The sequence below is a fragment of the Scophthalmus maximus genome, chromosome 5 (genome assembly GCF_022379125.1).
Source record: "Scophthalmus maximus strain ysfricsl-2021 chromosome 5, ASM2237912v1, whole genome shotgun sequence".
Taxonomy (NCBI): domain Eukaryota; kingdom Metazoa; phylum Chordata; class Actinopteri; order Pleuronectiformes; family Scophthalmidae; genus Scophthalmus; species Scophthalmus maximus.
In genome coordinates this window covers 20030560-20045729 of record NC_061519.1, presented here as the reverse complement: position 1 = coordinate 20045729, position 15170 = coordinate 20030560, and the positions used below count along the sequence as shown (strand labels likewise).

At 42.4% G+C, this 15170-nt stretch overlaps 2 protein-coding genes across 2 annotated transcripts; one reads left to right on the top strand and one right to left on the bottom strand.

Moving 5' to 3' along the window:
• The first annotated feature begins 254 nt into the window (after positions 1–254).
• usp14 (ubiquitin specific peptidase 14 (tRNA-guanine transglycosylase)) lies at positions 255–7249 on the top strand. The gene is made up of 16 exons (XM_035633267.2): positions 255–535; positions 1497–1642; positions 2748–2780; positions 2894–2998; positions 4062–4165; positions 4296–4354; positions 4456–4586; positions 4761–4841; positions 4933–5015; positions 5165–5279; positions 5427–5492; positions 5605–5697; positions 6068–6196; positions 6347–6407; positions 6791–6898; positions 7016–7249. The coding sequence occupies exons 1-16, from the start codon at positions 520–522 to the stop codon at positions 7159–7161; spliced, it is 1476 nt and encodes a 491-aa protein (XP_035489160.1). The 5' UTR covers positions 255–519; the 3' UTR covers positions 7162–7249.
• An 801-nt stretch (positions 7250–8050) lies between these two features.
• On the bottom strand, positions 8051–13576 carry thoc1 (THO complex 1). Its single transcript, XM_035633266.2, has 21 exons — positions 13467–13576; positions 13147–13220; positions 12943–13003; positions 12784–12853; positions 12049–12167; positions 11907–11955; positions 11723–11818; positions 11509–11591; positions 11351–11424; positions 11136–11244; positions 10907–11041; positions 10307–10407; positions 10142–10208; positions 9881–9931; positions 9697–9767; positions 9500–9595; positions 9349–9414; positions 9168–9251; positions 8894–9041; positions 8718–8802; positions 8051–8479 (listed from the first exon to the last, which is right to left on the bottom strand). The coding sequence occupies exons 1-21, from the start codon at positions 13512–13514 to the stop codon at positions 8202–8204; spliced, it is 1965 nt and encodes a 654-aa protein (XP_035489159.2). The 5' UTR covers positions 13515–13576; the 3' UTR covers positions 8051–8201.
• Positions 13577–15170: the final 1594 nt, after the last annotated feature.

The window sequence follows — 15170 nt, the reverse complement described above, 5'->3', positions numbered from 1 at the left end:
ATAGTTCATGTTTGCCCTGGTAGTATTCAGCATTGTGGAGGGGGGGGTAGGGGTCTTAAGTGTCTTAGCACTTTCAGATTACTTTTAGCAATGAAAAGTGCTCTAAATGAAATGTATTATTATTATTATTATTATTATTATTATTATTGTGTCATGTGGGCCCAGCAGCCTCACCCAGAGCCATCCAGCTGTTTAATCCGTGACGTGTACATCAAAGACAGACTACACATGCTCAGGTGTTGTTGTTTTCAATATTTTGTTCATGTGGGATCTAGCTTCAGTCAAGTGTCTCTACATGATCTGGGTGTGTTTGGTCTGGCGGCTGGATCGTCTGCAGGCTGCCGCAGGCCGGTTGGTCGAACTCCGAGCGCATCGATAAGTTCCCAGCGTGTTGTTGCAGCGTCATTCTGTTTGAATGAAGTTCAGACCCAGAACTAGCCAAGTCTTCGTTCGCGCCCCGGTCGACGAACAAGGGAAAAAAAAACAACAAAGAGCTGAGGGAGTGAAAGCTTGTCAACCATGCCGGTGTTTACAGGTATGACATCGCCCACCGCAGCGCATCCATTGTCACGGGGGGAATAGGACAGAAACACGAATCCACACACGTGTTGTTGTTTCTTTCTAGCGTAAATTACATTAGCCCGTTAGCCTAGCTAGCGCCTAGCATGATGTGCAGTTAGCTTGCTAACGGTAATAGGCAGTCAAGTCAGCCTCGGACCCTCGGTCGACCACTGGCGGAGTTATTGATACATAATATTTCACCGTGAGGAAACATAGAAAGTTGTTACACTGCTTTGATCGTGTTGCTGGTTGTTAGCGGTGTTTAGAGGGCGTGTTGGGTGAAGCCGGTCCCGCTAACTGCCGTCTGACACGAACAAGTAAACAGCAAGCTAACTGTCATGCTAACTGTCAAGCTAACTGTCAAGCTAACTGTCAAGCTAACTGTCAAGCTAGCCACAGAGCAGTGAAGCAGCTGGGGTGATTTTTAATAGTTATCTAAGGGGATTGTGTTCTTGTCATGGCGAAGCCAGCGAACCTCTGTATCGCCATGTCAGTCCACTGTGATTGCGTCAACGTGGAACCTTGTTTGAAAACAACTGAATCACGCTCAACTAGCCCTGTTAGCATTTCCAACTAAGCTACCTAGCCAAATCACGAGTGTACTGATGATGGGCTCTTCTTTTTTTTTTTCAATGCAGTTGCAGCTAGTTGGGAGATCGGCGATGCTTCGGTTCCTGGTTTGAACCAACACGCGATATGTTTCTAAACGTGTCCAATCGCGATGCTTGAACGCGTTGAAGCGGCAGCTACAAGGCTCTGCACGTTTGTTAGCATTCGTCACATTGTAGCCCGACGATGAGTTGCACAGACCCGCTGCCGACAACTGCCCTGCGGTGTCTCTCACACACACACACGCACGCACACGCACGCCAGGTCCGCTGGACGAGAGCTACCACGCTGAATAAACGTGTGATGGGTGCTGTTTTGTTTTTCAGTGAATGTGAAATGGGGCAAAGAGAAGTTCGACGCGGTCGAGCTGAACACCGAGGAGCCACCCATGGTCTTCAAGGCGCAGCTCTTCGCCCTGACAGGAGTTCAGCCGGACCGACAGAAGGTCATGGTGAAGGGAGGCACCCTGAAGGTACCAGACACCCCGGACGAGAAGGGGTCCGACACTTTCTCTTATCGTGAAAGGAGAAGGCCACGCTCTCCGCCATGTGTTGCCGTCAACAAGTCCAATGAAAAGACACAGGCCGTCAGTTATCCTGCAGGCGAACTGGTCCTACTGAAAAGGGAAGCGTGTCGAAGCTTTATAGATTTTCACCGTGGTCAAATATATAACTATTCAAAGACATGAAAGAGCCACGCCACCGACATGTCCCTTTATTACACTTAACAGGGACACTGTAGCTCACTTTATGAGAACGTTTTCCGCATGCCACCAATAATCACTTGAGCACCAAATGTGTATTAGTCCACCGGTGACCGTTTTAAGAGAAACAACAACAAAAGATTTAGGGTGGGTTCGGATTGTCCTTCCTATCTGCTATTCCTTGACCTCAGTGGAAAACGTCATGAGGTCAAGGAAAGGTTGTAAAGGAGGATGCACAGGGCTAAGGAAAAGCCGACAGCGGTGCTCAGGGAATCCGTCTCGACTTTAACTATACTACGTCATCATGCGAAGGCGGGTGTTGTTGACGCGCGTCTGCCGAGGTGAAACTGCAAATTTCCTGAAGATGGACCACAAAAAACTCAGCGGCTCCATCAGCAGGAGTCAGTGTGTTTTACCACCGTGTGACATCAGATGTAAATGCTTCATAGGCAACGGTAACTTGCATGATAACATGTGTCCCTTCGTTATGGGTCATATCCATTCTCTTCTGCTACTTCGGATTTAATCGTGAAGTTCGTAGCATGGCGCGTCATGTTACATATCGCTGCCGCAACGTATTGTGGGGCGTCTATTTCTCCTTTCCTTTCGGACAGGAAGGTCCAGTGCACCCTATGCTAAATGAGAGAGGAAAGGAAGCATTGAAGCACCTTTCCTATGCATTGAGAGAATACGAACAGCTCTGATCATGGCTGCCGATGAAATACTTACGGATGACTTCAAGATTTCGGAAACTTACTATCCAAATATGACAATTCGACCGCAGCCTTGATTACATTAAGTGAAAAGAAAGAAGAGGCCTTATCTTTTATAAGTTTCTTTTGAGGAGCTAACCTCTTTCTTCTCTCCATTCTAGGATGACGAGTGGGGAAACATTAAACTGAAAAATGTGAGTATTTTAGCTCCGTTTGGAAGCAAATACCTTAACAAGCATTTCTTCGTTGGTAAAGCATTTTAACAAACAAATCTATGAATGACGGTGTATTTCTAATCTTTTTGCAGGGCATGACTCTGCTGATGATGGGCTCCGCAGAGGCCCTGCCCGAGGAGCCTGCTGTCAGGCCAATGTTTGTCGAGGATATGACCGAGGAGCAGCTGGCGTCAGCGGTGAGTAAGCCTCAAACTTACCAACACGCCTAAAAGAAATCTGGTAAATTGTTGCTTTCTGCGCTGATCTGGCATCGTTTTCCTCAATTTGATTATCTGCTGCTGAAAGTGACACGTACCAGCACCTCAGCGTTTTAATGGTTCAGAGAGAAATGTGGTCATTACACATTAACACATTGCTTACACAGTGTTTTACTGTAGAAACCAAGCGCAGTATGGATTACTTTGTCACCTGATACCAGGCTGCCGCTTGGTCTTGCAGTCTCATCTCAGTTTGATTCAGTATTCAAACAAGAGCACTCGATAGAGCGCAGACTTCCACCATGCTTGAGGAATCCACCTCTACGCCGTTTCACCTTTCACAAAATTCCTGCATCCAGATCTCGATCCCTCCGAAAGTTTAATCACCTGTTATTGGTGGCCGAGACCTGTCTTTGATAAAAATAATTCATGCAAATCCGTCCATAAGTTTTGATTTATCCCTGCGAAACAACAAACGGACAACCGTATCAATCACTTAACCTCGGAGGAGGAATGTGATAAAAACTATCAACATAAAAAAACTACACCAATGAAAGACTGCAATAGTTTTATCATTATGCTGCATGAAGAAGTGGTGGCAGTTTGTTTGGTCTTGTTCAAGATGGCTGCTGATGGGAGTAACAGAAGAGTAGTGAAGGCTCCTCAGTGATGGACTCTGCCTCTCTTTTTACGACGTGACAGTGAAGGTCTGATCGTTGATGTTCGAGTTGTGTCGTTGATTTTTGGGGTGATTGTGAGTTCAGCTTTTTCTCGCTTTTTTCTGTGGAAGTAGTTGTGCCAGGTTTCAGTGTTGAATGTGAGGACTGATTCTATGAGTTGAATGTTAAGGAAAGTGTCCTTTTGTTAGGAAAGTATGAGTTCCTCGTAGCAGAAAGGGAATGACAGTCCCTTGTAATTGTTCTATGTATTTGCAGAATGACTCTCTGTAGCTACAATCATTTGTGTGATTTGTTGATATGTTTTCTGACTGTTTGTTTCACCTTGTTGACTGTAGATGAACTAATCCGACCCCTGTTTTCAGATGGAACTGCCTTGTGGGCTGACAAACTTAGGCAACACCTGTTACATGAACGCCACAGTGCAGTGTTTGCGTTCAGTGCCGGAGCTGAAAACTGCCCTCAGAAGGTGGGTCTCTCCTCAGACCTTTATGAGTCTGAAATGCATTGTTTGAAACTAGCTGGAGTTTTTTTCTTTCCCTTTTCCTTATTTTTTTGGTAAATGTCCTCCTGCTGAACTCCTCTGTCTCCCTCTGCAGGTACTCAGGTGCTCTGCGATCTTCAGGGGCAAACGCTCCATCGCAATATATCACAGCAGGTATGAGGCGTAGTAAATTGTTAACCCCTGTGGAAATCACAGCTACACGTCAATGTCTATATATTTACTAATACACATGAAATGTATTTTTGCATCCTCAGCCCTTCGTGACTTATATGAGACCATGGATAAGACCTCGTCCAGCCTCCCTCCCATTATTTTGCTGCAGTTCCTTCATATGGCCTTTCCCCAGTTTGCTGAGAAGGGGGATCAGGGACAGTACCTTCAGCAGGTGACTAACTCCTCACCACACTTCCCCCCTCCTTTCGAGTGGCGGGGTGAAAAACACACACAGGGGAGATCTGCTCCCCACAACACCTGATGAACTATGTCACAGGCAGTGGGCTCATTTGACTTAGGCTACATCCACATTACAACTTGTTCTGCATCTTTTCCCCGTTCTCAGGATGCGAACGAGTGCTGGCTGCAGATGATGAGAGTGCTCCAACAAAAGTTGGAGCCGCTAGAGCAAGAGACTCCCATGGAGGTAAACCACATTGTGTTATTTTTGTTATCATGAAAAGGTTTCCGTGTTAATGTGGACAAATAAGGAAAGTTTTGCTTCTTTCGATCTTTAGACCGAGTCCGAGAGTGGAGTGGCTTCTGCCTCTGCCAAGAAGAACTTCATCGACCAGTATTTTGGCGTAGAGTTTGAAACTTCGTATCCTTGCAATCTGCGTTTTCTTTTTTCGTATTTTATTTCTTAGTTTGGTATGGTTTTACCTTGAAAGTCTGTTGAAGGGAAGTAAGATCCCGTGTCTCTGCAGTGCCTCATCAGTCTGCCGGCCTTTTCTTAACTCTGTTGTTCAGCATGAAATGCACAGAGGCTGAGGAAGAGGAGCCGATCAAAGGCAAGGAGAGTCAGCTCCAGCTCAGCTGCTTCATCAATCAAGAGGTCAAATACCTTGCGACAGGACTCAGGCTGGTGGGTATCAAGAAACAAACTTTCTTCAGTGTAGTAGAGTAGAGTAATGTTTTTAAAAAATGAAATAAATGTACCCAGTATGTAAATAACAGACTGCCTTATGGTTAGTGTGTCACTAATGAAGCTCTGATGTTTGTGTTCCCACAGAGACTTCAGGAAGAAATCACAAAAATGTCTCCATCCTTGGAAAGAAATGCCCTGTATATAAAATCTGTAAGTTTTTTCTTTCCCTTTAATTTCCCTTAAAGATTATATCTTGTGTCCTGCTGTGCGGGAGTTTGAAATGTATATACCATCCTGATTTTTTTTCTTTTTCTCCCGATAGTCAAAACTCAGCCGTCTCCCTGCCTACTTGACTGTCCAAATGGTCCGATTTTACTACAAGGAGAAGGAGTCCGTCAACGCAAAAGTCCTTAAGGTTTGTATCGAGTCACTTAAATTTACTGTTTAATACGATGGAGTATTGGAGCCATTTGAAGAGGAAAACAAATCTGAATATTAAAAGAATTAAGTCATAATTTTAGAAGATCAGAGGATCTGTTAAAATTAGAAATGTGGAGCATCTTATTAAGTTATATTTTAGTTTTGGTTTCACAAATAATGAAATACTTGATCTTCCCTTCCGAGGAAACAGTGTCTTGAAATATTCTGACTTTATTCTTGAAATATATTGACTTTCTTCGTAATTGCAAATTTATCCTTGTAATATTAGGACCTTATTTTCAAAAATCGCAGAATTCTTTTTAAAACTCTGTAATTTAAATCTGCCCTACTGTCTTTTTTTGAAGGATGTCAAGTTCCCTCTTATGCTGGATGTGTACGAGCTGTGCACTGCGGAGGTCCAGGAGAAAATGCTGCCAATCAGGTCAAAGTTCAAGGATGTCGAGGATAAGAAGCTAGAGAAACAGCAGGAAAAGGTGAAGACCGATCCATGGGTTTTAATATTTTTTTTTTTTTTTGTGGTCAACTAGAAGTAGCAGAAAATGTCCCACTTCAACACACAGCGAAATTGAGATGTCTGTTCAGTGTATCACGATTTAAAAAAAAAAATGTATTTATTGCATCAGGTGGTGAAGAAGCCAGATGCAGCAAAAGCAGTGAAGTACGAGCCCTCCTCATTCTCCGACGGTGAGTTGAGACGTCACACTAAAATCCTCTGTTCACAACAAGACCCATAAATACTGTCAATACTGAAACATGCCATTATCCAAGCATAGAATATTAAATCTTTATCTAAATTGTCTTTTTTGAACTCGCACTTTACAAAGGTCATAATTCAATGTCCGATTTTGAGTTGAAGTCCTGACCATTTTAATATCATTGTCACAAAACTTAGTCCCACAGTGTCAAGTTCTATCCTTGGGTATCGAGCCGTGTAGTTGCATAATTGTAGTTGCTTGCCAATATGCACCATTATGAAAACTTATTTTACAGAAGAAAAAACGCAGAAAGATGTGCATTTATTCATTTTATTTCATTTTAATTGAAACACTGCTGGTTTCTTTCCACAGACCTCGGTTCCAACAACAGCGGCTACTACGACCTGCAGGCGGTGCTGACGCACCAGGGTCGCTCCAGCTCCTCAGGTCACTACGTGGGATGGGTCAAAAGGAAAGAAGGTAACCGGACATCTCTTATTACGGCATTATTCGTGTCGTGACTTGAATCAGTCACAAATCATCAAAGAGCGCAGACGTTCAGGAGCAATTGCCTCTTTCCTTTCCCCCCTCCGACAGATGAGTGGGTCAAGTTTGATGACGACAAGGTGAGTGTGGTGTCTCCGGAAGACATCTTGCGGCTGTCCGGCGGCGGAGACTGGCATATAGCATATGTTCTACTGTACGGCCCGCGGCGACTGGAAATACTTGAAGAGGAACAGTAGCTGTGGAAGATTTCCACAAAGACGACATCCAACACGCGTACAAAAAGCACTGTCTGCATAGATGTGCAATAAAACCGGTGTCTTTAAAGATCTGATTATGTTAATTATTTTCTTTTTTTCCTTTTGTAACCAACATGGATGCTTGTAAAACAAATTATGTCAAATGGTGTTAAATATTCAACCACAGTGAGCTTTGAAGATGGAGATTGATTAGAGGCGATCTCTGGACTGGAGTCTAGCTCTGCAGTTTTCATCAAATGTTTTATACACATTGTATATTTTTTAAAGCCTTTGATAAGGTGCTCATATCATCAATGCAAAAATAGTCTCTTTTCGTCATTTAATCAACTCGTTCAACAATTTTGCCTAGCCAAGCTGTTCTTGACTTTTCTGGCTTCTGTCGTCTCGGATGTATCATGGAGATTTTCTCTTCAACACTGTAAACACGTGTTCACCTGTCGGCCCTCTTGAGAAACTCTGGTTTCTTTTCTGAAGTGCTTAAGCTTGCGTCGTCCAGTGAGGGTTGTTCTCATGTTATGACCGACAAGCTCATTTCTGCCAAAACTTCACTAATGCTCTTTTGGGGGAGGGAGGGAGGAAGCGCGTGTGTGTGTGAAGGGAACTGGTTCAGAACAGGTTGGAAAAGATTTGAGATTCAAACATGATGGTTTCACTCTGGAGCCTTTAACATTTGTTCTTTGCGACGCCGATTCCATTCGCCGTGCTACACTTTGTTCCTCCATGTCCTGCCACAGTGTGTAAGACCTAAACCATCAGCAACACTGTAATAAGTTATTGATTGATTTGCTTTTCATAGGTGGTGAAAATAAACTGTTATACCAAAAATGTGAGATTCTTTCATGTGAAAATGAACGGTCTAATCAATTAATTTCTTAGAAAAAAAACATTTATTGGCTTTCTACAGTGAAAAAACAGTTTTCAACTTGAACTACATACAAAAGTTTCTTCCGATTATTTTTGGTACCAAAAAAAAAAAAGACAACATAATTAAAGTTCATATAATTAAGAAGCGATGTACATTAAGCCTCATTGAGGTTGTCTGCCAGCTCGGAGAATCCCGCAGCAGTGAGAGCTGTGACCAGGTTCTCCACCGTAGCTTGTGATCCCTCTCGGTCCTGCCAGGCCACGAGCAGCAGCTTGGCCTGCATTTCAACGTCTTCGCTGTCGGTCTCGATCTCCCGCAACTCTGCTGCCTTCATCTCCAAATGAGAAGCCAGCGTCTTCCACTGGGCGCCGAGTTTGGCCGCGATGTCATCCATCTGCTGGTTTGTCACGATCTTGCTCTGTATGCCCGGACCTGGAAGGAGAGAGACATGACACGGAGGATAGAAATTGATTTGATCTGAAAAAGGAAATTAAAAAGGAGTGGAAATATTTTATTATCTAGGACCTGAAAAAAAAAGGTGGGAGGTCAAGCTGGGTTGAAGGTAATTTAGAAATGTTGCTGTAGATGCACGTGATAGGATGTCAGGATTAATGTTAGGTATAAACCCTTATAGGTGTATCACGTTGAATGAGTCATAATTCAAACTCACTGTCGTTGCTGTCCTTGAGCAGATTGTCTCCGTTGTCATCGTCATCCTCTTCTCCCGTCTTGATCTCTTCGGAAGGAATATCCTTCTGTTCATAGGGAAAAAGAAGTCAACAGTTATTGTGGCCTGATGCCATGTTTTTTTATAATGATATATATATATTTTAAATAAATCCTCACCGGCAGTTCTTTGGCCAGTTTGCTGACCATACTGTCCAGGTAGTCTGCCAGGCTCTTGAACTTCTGGTTGGTTGGTTGAAAGAAGTGTGGACTTCTCCTGGACAGAAGTCTGAGAGCGCGCCAGCCATAGTTTGGGTTCCGTACAACCCTGCGTAGATTTATAGCAAGACGACAAAAGAAAAACACAAAAAGGAGGACACTGAAATTAGGCCCCAAAGCTCCTGGACATTCATCAGATCTTGTTATGCAAAACGACGTAACGCTGCAAACGTACTTGTACTCGTCTTCCACCATGTTAGCAGGGTCGGCCTGTTCAATTGCTTCTGCAAAGAATTCGTCCAGTGATGGCATGAACTCCCTGAAGGAAAAAAACATCTGATTAATAAAAAAAATAAAATACATATATATATTTTAAAGGCTGAGCACGGTTGTAGAAGGGTAGTACGACAACTGACCTGCTTTCTGACCTACAGGCCTCCATGTTGTCCTGGTTCAGGTTCCACAGTCGAGTCAACTCATCACTGACAAAACACAGAAGAGCTCAAATAGTTGAAGTTAACCTAAGACTTAATATTAAAGAAAACCCTCTGTATTAGAAGCACATACTTTCCCATGAAGATCTTGCGATCTGGCCCTTTTCCGAGGAAGTCTTCTGGTGCTTGTCTTTTCCTGGTGGGTCTTTTGGGTTTGTCGTCCACCATCCTGTTAAAACAGGAAAGACGTGGGAGCAAATATAGACAGATCAGATCGATTGGACAGAAAAAAAAAATTATCCGCCATAACTTAAGTTCCAGTTGCTGTACCTTTCTTTCACAAAGCTTGGGCATCCCTCATTTTTCCAGGTATTCCAGTTCTCCTCTGTGTTGAGGATGTGCTGTTGAAACACGAAAGAAACATTTCTGGTTTTCACCGATTGCGCAGGGAACTCTCGATGACAAACTTCAAAGAATGTGAGTGACAGATCGGTACAACCGGAAGATGTCTTACCTCGAGCATGGTGCCAAACTTGTCTCCATCAGGAGGGATCTCTTTCAGCAGCTGCAACAGGCACAGATTGTTTAAAAATGATCACAGAACCTAAAATCATGGACATGGCTAGATACCACTGGTTGAAATTGATGGCACCTTTAGGTACCTACAGTAAGTCTATAATGACCCAGGTAAATAATAACATAACATCAGCTAAAGGGACGACACTGAGGGTATTATATTTATGGATCACAGTAGCTGACAGTATCTATGACTGACCTGGTAAACCAGTTTAGTCGTCTCCTCTATCCACGTCGTCTGGTCGTCGTTCAGAAGACAGCTGGAGCTGTTACAAGCACAAAGACATTGAAAATATTAAATATTTTCTTTTCAAACACACATGGAAGTTTGCTAAATGTTCTATGTTACCAGATGAAAACTCACCTTTTGAACTTCACCTGACCTTTCAGGTACTGGAAGAGGATGAGGTACTGAAGTAGAATGTGCCGTCGGAAATTACTGTCGCTGAGCTGCAAGTCCATCAGCTGAGGAGAGGAGAAAGGACGAGTTGATGTCAAACGCATGTTCGTGTGAGATATTTGTCACCTAACAAATAACTTAAATAACATTTTATGCCTCTGCCGACCAGTCAAGTCAGAAAAGCTATGGTCAGAATCTCCCCATCTGTTCCTGAGTTATGCCGTTGAATAAAAGGCCAGGAGTGTTTTTTTCTTTGCAGAACATGACCTTTGTCCTTTTTGATATAAAATGTTATCATTTGAACCTATTCCATTTTTGTGTTAAAGTTACTCATTATTAGCGCATGAATTCTTGGGTTATGGCCAAAAAATGTGTGTTGTGAGGTCAGAGTGACATTAACTGCTAAAGTCTAATTAGTATATAGGTGAATTAGATGAACTAAGAGGTGGCAGTTTTGAAAAATGATGATACTACACCAGCGTTCTGTTGATATTGATTTGAAATGTCATCCAGCCCGTTGAAGTCTGAAACAGCACAAACTGAAAATCACCAGGATAATCTCACCTTCTCGCTTGTGAGGAACTTGGCAAAGTAAACGTGTTCTCCTCCGGATGCCCTCAGCTCCTCCAGTTTCCTCTTTGAGGCCTGCATGTCGTCCAACTTGTAGCTCTTGAATACGGCCAAGGTCTCATCTGAGAACTGAGCAGGACAGCTTTAATTTTTTCATCTGCTTCGGTGTTCGGTCAAACGAAGAGTAAGGAAGAAAAATCCTCTTTCAAGATCAGGTGTTTACCTTGAGGAACGTCATCCAAGAGAATTTATCGTAGCATTGCACAGGGTTCCTGAAGTAGTCCTGCAGTGTCCAGAACTTCCTGTACAAGTTGTAGTCGATCGGAATGGAACTGAAAAATAAAATGTGATTCAGTTTTAAAACATTTAAACCAAAGCGCCAAAAAAACTTACATGGACAAACTTTATGATGTATTTCTGGGAAAGACTTGAACTCACCATGGTGCAGGATTATCATCCTCTCCCATTTCTCCTTCCTCCACCTCCATACCATCTTCCTTTTCTTCTGCGGGCTATGAACACGACACCATAAAAACACATATTTTAAGATTATATTCAAAATGTTGATCATCATCAGGTGCTGCCTGACACTTTACCTTCTGGCCAAAAGTGCTTTCTTGTTCGTTTTTATTGAACACCGTTATGTTTTCCAGATTGAATTGGCTCTGTAGATTGAGGCCTGGAGAAAGTAGAAACAGATCATACACACATCAATAGAAGCTGAGAACATGGTTAGTAAAAACGCAGCTCCGAGGGGTTTTGTTTGTTGTATTTATTTGACAGACGACATGCAGATATTGCTGTTCTTACCCGATTTCTCAGACAGAGGGAAGAGGCGAGCCAGGAAAAGCTGGATTCGCCCACAAAATACTGTATTCTGAGATTTGGACAGCCTCCTCAAAAGATCTGCACAGGTGGAGAGGCGTGTTACTAACAGTTATGCCCTTTAAATTTTAAGTTTTTACCAAACACATAAGTGAGATGTGGTCGTTACCATTACACATCCTCAACAAGTAGTTCTTCCCAGCAGTATAAAAGGAGTTCTGGCAAAAAGGAGAGAATATAATGATCAAATGATACAGATCATGTTGGACAAAATACTTCCAACTGCCTTGGAGAGGATGAGGATCATTTACCGACTTCCAGATGGAGACATTTTCCTCCACAAAGGAGAATATTTTGTCACACTGGTCGAGGGGAAGGCAATCCAACACGTCTCCCAGCAAAATGAACGGTGTCGTAGCCGAGCAGACACCTGCATGGTGGGAGGGAGGGAGGGAGGGAAATAGGAGAGGAAGAGCTTGGTCACCACAGATCCTGAGCTTTGGGTGCAGGAGGAGACATTTTCAAATCTTGCAGAATGAAACGTTTTACAATTGCGCTACAATAAACAGTTTTTCCAAGCCTCGGAAGTGAAGACAGTGAACTGAGGCAAATATGACAAAGTCAATCATGGATGATGGCACACAAGTATCAAGAAAACAGAGCAGGGGTAAGGGACAATTGAATTAAAGTTTTGAACTTAAAATCCAATGTGAAATAAGCAGACTCATCAGTAATCAAGTAGTCAGTAAAATAATATCAAGCCAGTACAAGCTTCAGTTCTAAACTTGTATTGACGGATTCATGGGCAGTGTGATTTCTGTGAGGATTAACTGATGATATTTCTAGGTGTAGGTTTTGCATATGCAGCTTCCAGTGCATCATGTTTGATTGTGTAAATGTGTAAAAGTCGTTGTGCTCTCATTCAGACCGCGTCGACTCTGTGGTACGCTGCAAAGGTCTGCATCATTCTTTGGAACACGAATGTCTGCAGCTTCATATCATATATGTAGTATAGTTTCCTGTGTGTGACGTGAGGAGCAACATACCCTCTTTAACACCGTCGATGCTCAGGTAGATGAGAGACAGGTAGTCATCGCAGCTCGCCTTACGCTCAATCTGCAAGAAGACAGAGACTCGTGTCAGACAAGTCGAGATTAACTCGGCCAGGATTACTGAACTAACATGGCGGTTAACAATGTACTTACAATCTGATCCCCGAGAACTCCCCTCAGAGCCTGGTCCAGCGTGGTTTTCTTCTCCGTCTCACTGCGACATGAGGGAAACAAGTGACTGCTAAACACGTGCACGACTCAGGTTACTAAACTAGTTAATGAGGTAAAAAACAGCTATAAAGAAAAAACAACGTCTTCACCACCTGCACCTGCACAGGCTAAGTGAATGGAACTTACTTGCCGGGGAACTGATTGAAAGCGTTTACCAACGGTGTGCTGGTTTTACTGGTCAGGGCGGATCTGGCAGAAGCCTGTGAATGTGTGTGAAAGAAGCAGAAACACGCTTGAGAGAAAAGAGAAGATGCGCTGGAGAGGAGCGTGTTGTGTTTAGCCTAGCTAGCATCCGCTCCCTCCTGTGATAACAGAACGAGAGCTAGCATGAAGTTGTAGTTGCGAGTTTTGTCTACCGCCAACGGTTAAAATGACGGATTGCGGTATTTCACATGATTTGTTTTAATTAAAAAAACAAACAAACAGATAATACAGCAATTTCCCACCGTAAATGTGTCTTTAGCGTCGACAAAGTTGAATAAGGACGGCGACATCTTTGCACATTAGCAACCGGAACCGCCACTAGACTCGTTTCCGCTTTCTCGGGGTGCGTTCAAGTGCAGTCAGGGGCTTTCAGGTGCATTTAGGAGCACTCGGTCAAATATTAACGGAACAAACAGACAACGCACACATAACCATGTATTGCAAATTACTTTGAGGGTCATTCTCTGAACGTACAGATATTGCTGTTCTTACATGATTTCTCAGTGAGAGGTGTCTTGTTAATCGACATTAGTGGGATTTGATCTTTGGTTCTTAAGGCGGTGCAAAAAGGAGTTCTAGGAAAAGTGTAAGAACATTGTACTCAAATAATGTGTATTATGTTGGAGAAATACACAATCAGGTAATTTCTATGCAGAAACTGTTAACTGAGAGTATTTTGTCTTTGTCTAATTGATTTAACATATTTTACAAATACATTGTGTCTGAAAATGTTTATCAAATGTTAATCGGTGAGTTTGCCTCAACAAAAGGCACTAATTCATTCAGTTACTAGTCAATATTTTTTCCCTTACAGTTAAGAAAAACCTGATGCAGGTTTCCACCTATGATTGTTGTTAAAATGAGCATAAATAAATTCCTACATCAATTATAAATGTAAATTGTATGAGGCTGAAATAATTAGTTGATTGATTGATTAGTCAATTGACAAAATAATCAGCAAAATAGTTCCTGATTATTTTGCTGATGAATAATATCGCTCAGCCATGTTTCAAAACCTGAGGGTTACAACTTCTGCCATTCTTCACTCGGCTCACTCAAGATGACTTCAGATGTTTAGAAGGAACAAATCAAGATGATTGAAATTATATTTTAGTCTGTTATTCGATGTTGTTTGTTAATGACATAACTGCATTATGATCATCAGAGTGACTATAAAGGTGCAGGCTAAAATCCAATTTAGACCAGTTGGTGACAGTGTTGCACAATTTATGCCCACTAAAGTTGGAGCCATACTAAACAGTGTGGTGGCTGCGTTTGTGAGTTCTGGTAGGATAAAGCTGAAATCCACCCTTTTCTGGTCATAGTCCCTGCAGCATTTTACATTGTATGAACATGCAGCTGCTGAATATACGCTTACATGGCATAACAACTGTCTATTTTATTGTTCCCATTTGATGTATTTGCTTTTAAAGCTAAAATGAGAAGATTGAATATTTTATATATAATTGTTATCGCTCTGATAATATTAGTGAATAAGTGTCCTCAGTAGTTAGGGTGCAACAACCCATGAGCTGCAGGGCCAGAACAACCTGATGGGATCTGCAACTGTTCAACAATGTCACACAGCACATGAAAACCAATGGACCATCACAGTGTGACATCAATCATTGAAAGTCCAATCTGTGGTTATTATTTCTTTTTCTTTTTGACCACACAAGTTCAAGGTCTACACACATGCTTGATTGATTTATTAACCACTTTGTGGGCTGAATTGAACATATAGCCTTGTTCTTATGATGTACTTCCAAACATTGCCTGTATGAAGAATATGTCGACAAACTTCAACAACACCATAAAACATGAGTAGTAATTATAGCATTGATTTGGTTGTTGGCAAGTGTAAGTCAGTGCATTCAAAACTACCTGTTAATCACTTGAGAGTGATAGCAGAGACGAAACCCTTGTTTTGGATTGTGGTGGTGGGG

Bases quoted from the DNA above. Each gene is read 5' to 3' on its own strand.
- usp14 (XM_035633267.2), top strand. The intron at 4,166-4,295 runs GTGGGTCTCTCC...CTCCCTCTGCAG, and splicing joins CTGAAAACTGCCCTCAGAAG to GTACTCAGGTGCTCTGCGAT. The intron at 5,016-5,164 runs GTATCCTTGCAA...TCTGTTGTTCAG, and splicing joins GGCGTAGAGTTTGAAACTTC to CATGAAATGCACAGAGGCTG.
- thoc1 (XM_035633266.2), bottom strand. From the start codon at position 13,514: ATGTCGCCGTCCTTATTCAACTTTGTCGACGCTAAAGACACATTTACG. The intron at 12,168-12,783 runs GTATGTTGCTCC...CCCACCATGCAG, and splicing joins CATCGACGGTGTTAAAGAGG to GTGTCTGCTCGGCTACGACA. The intron at 9,415-9,499 runs GTATGTGCTTCT...GTGTTTTGTCAG, and splicing joins CGCAAGATCTTCATGGGAAA to TGATGAGTTGACTCGACTGT.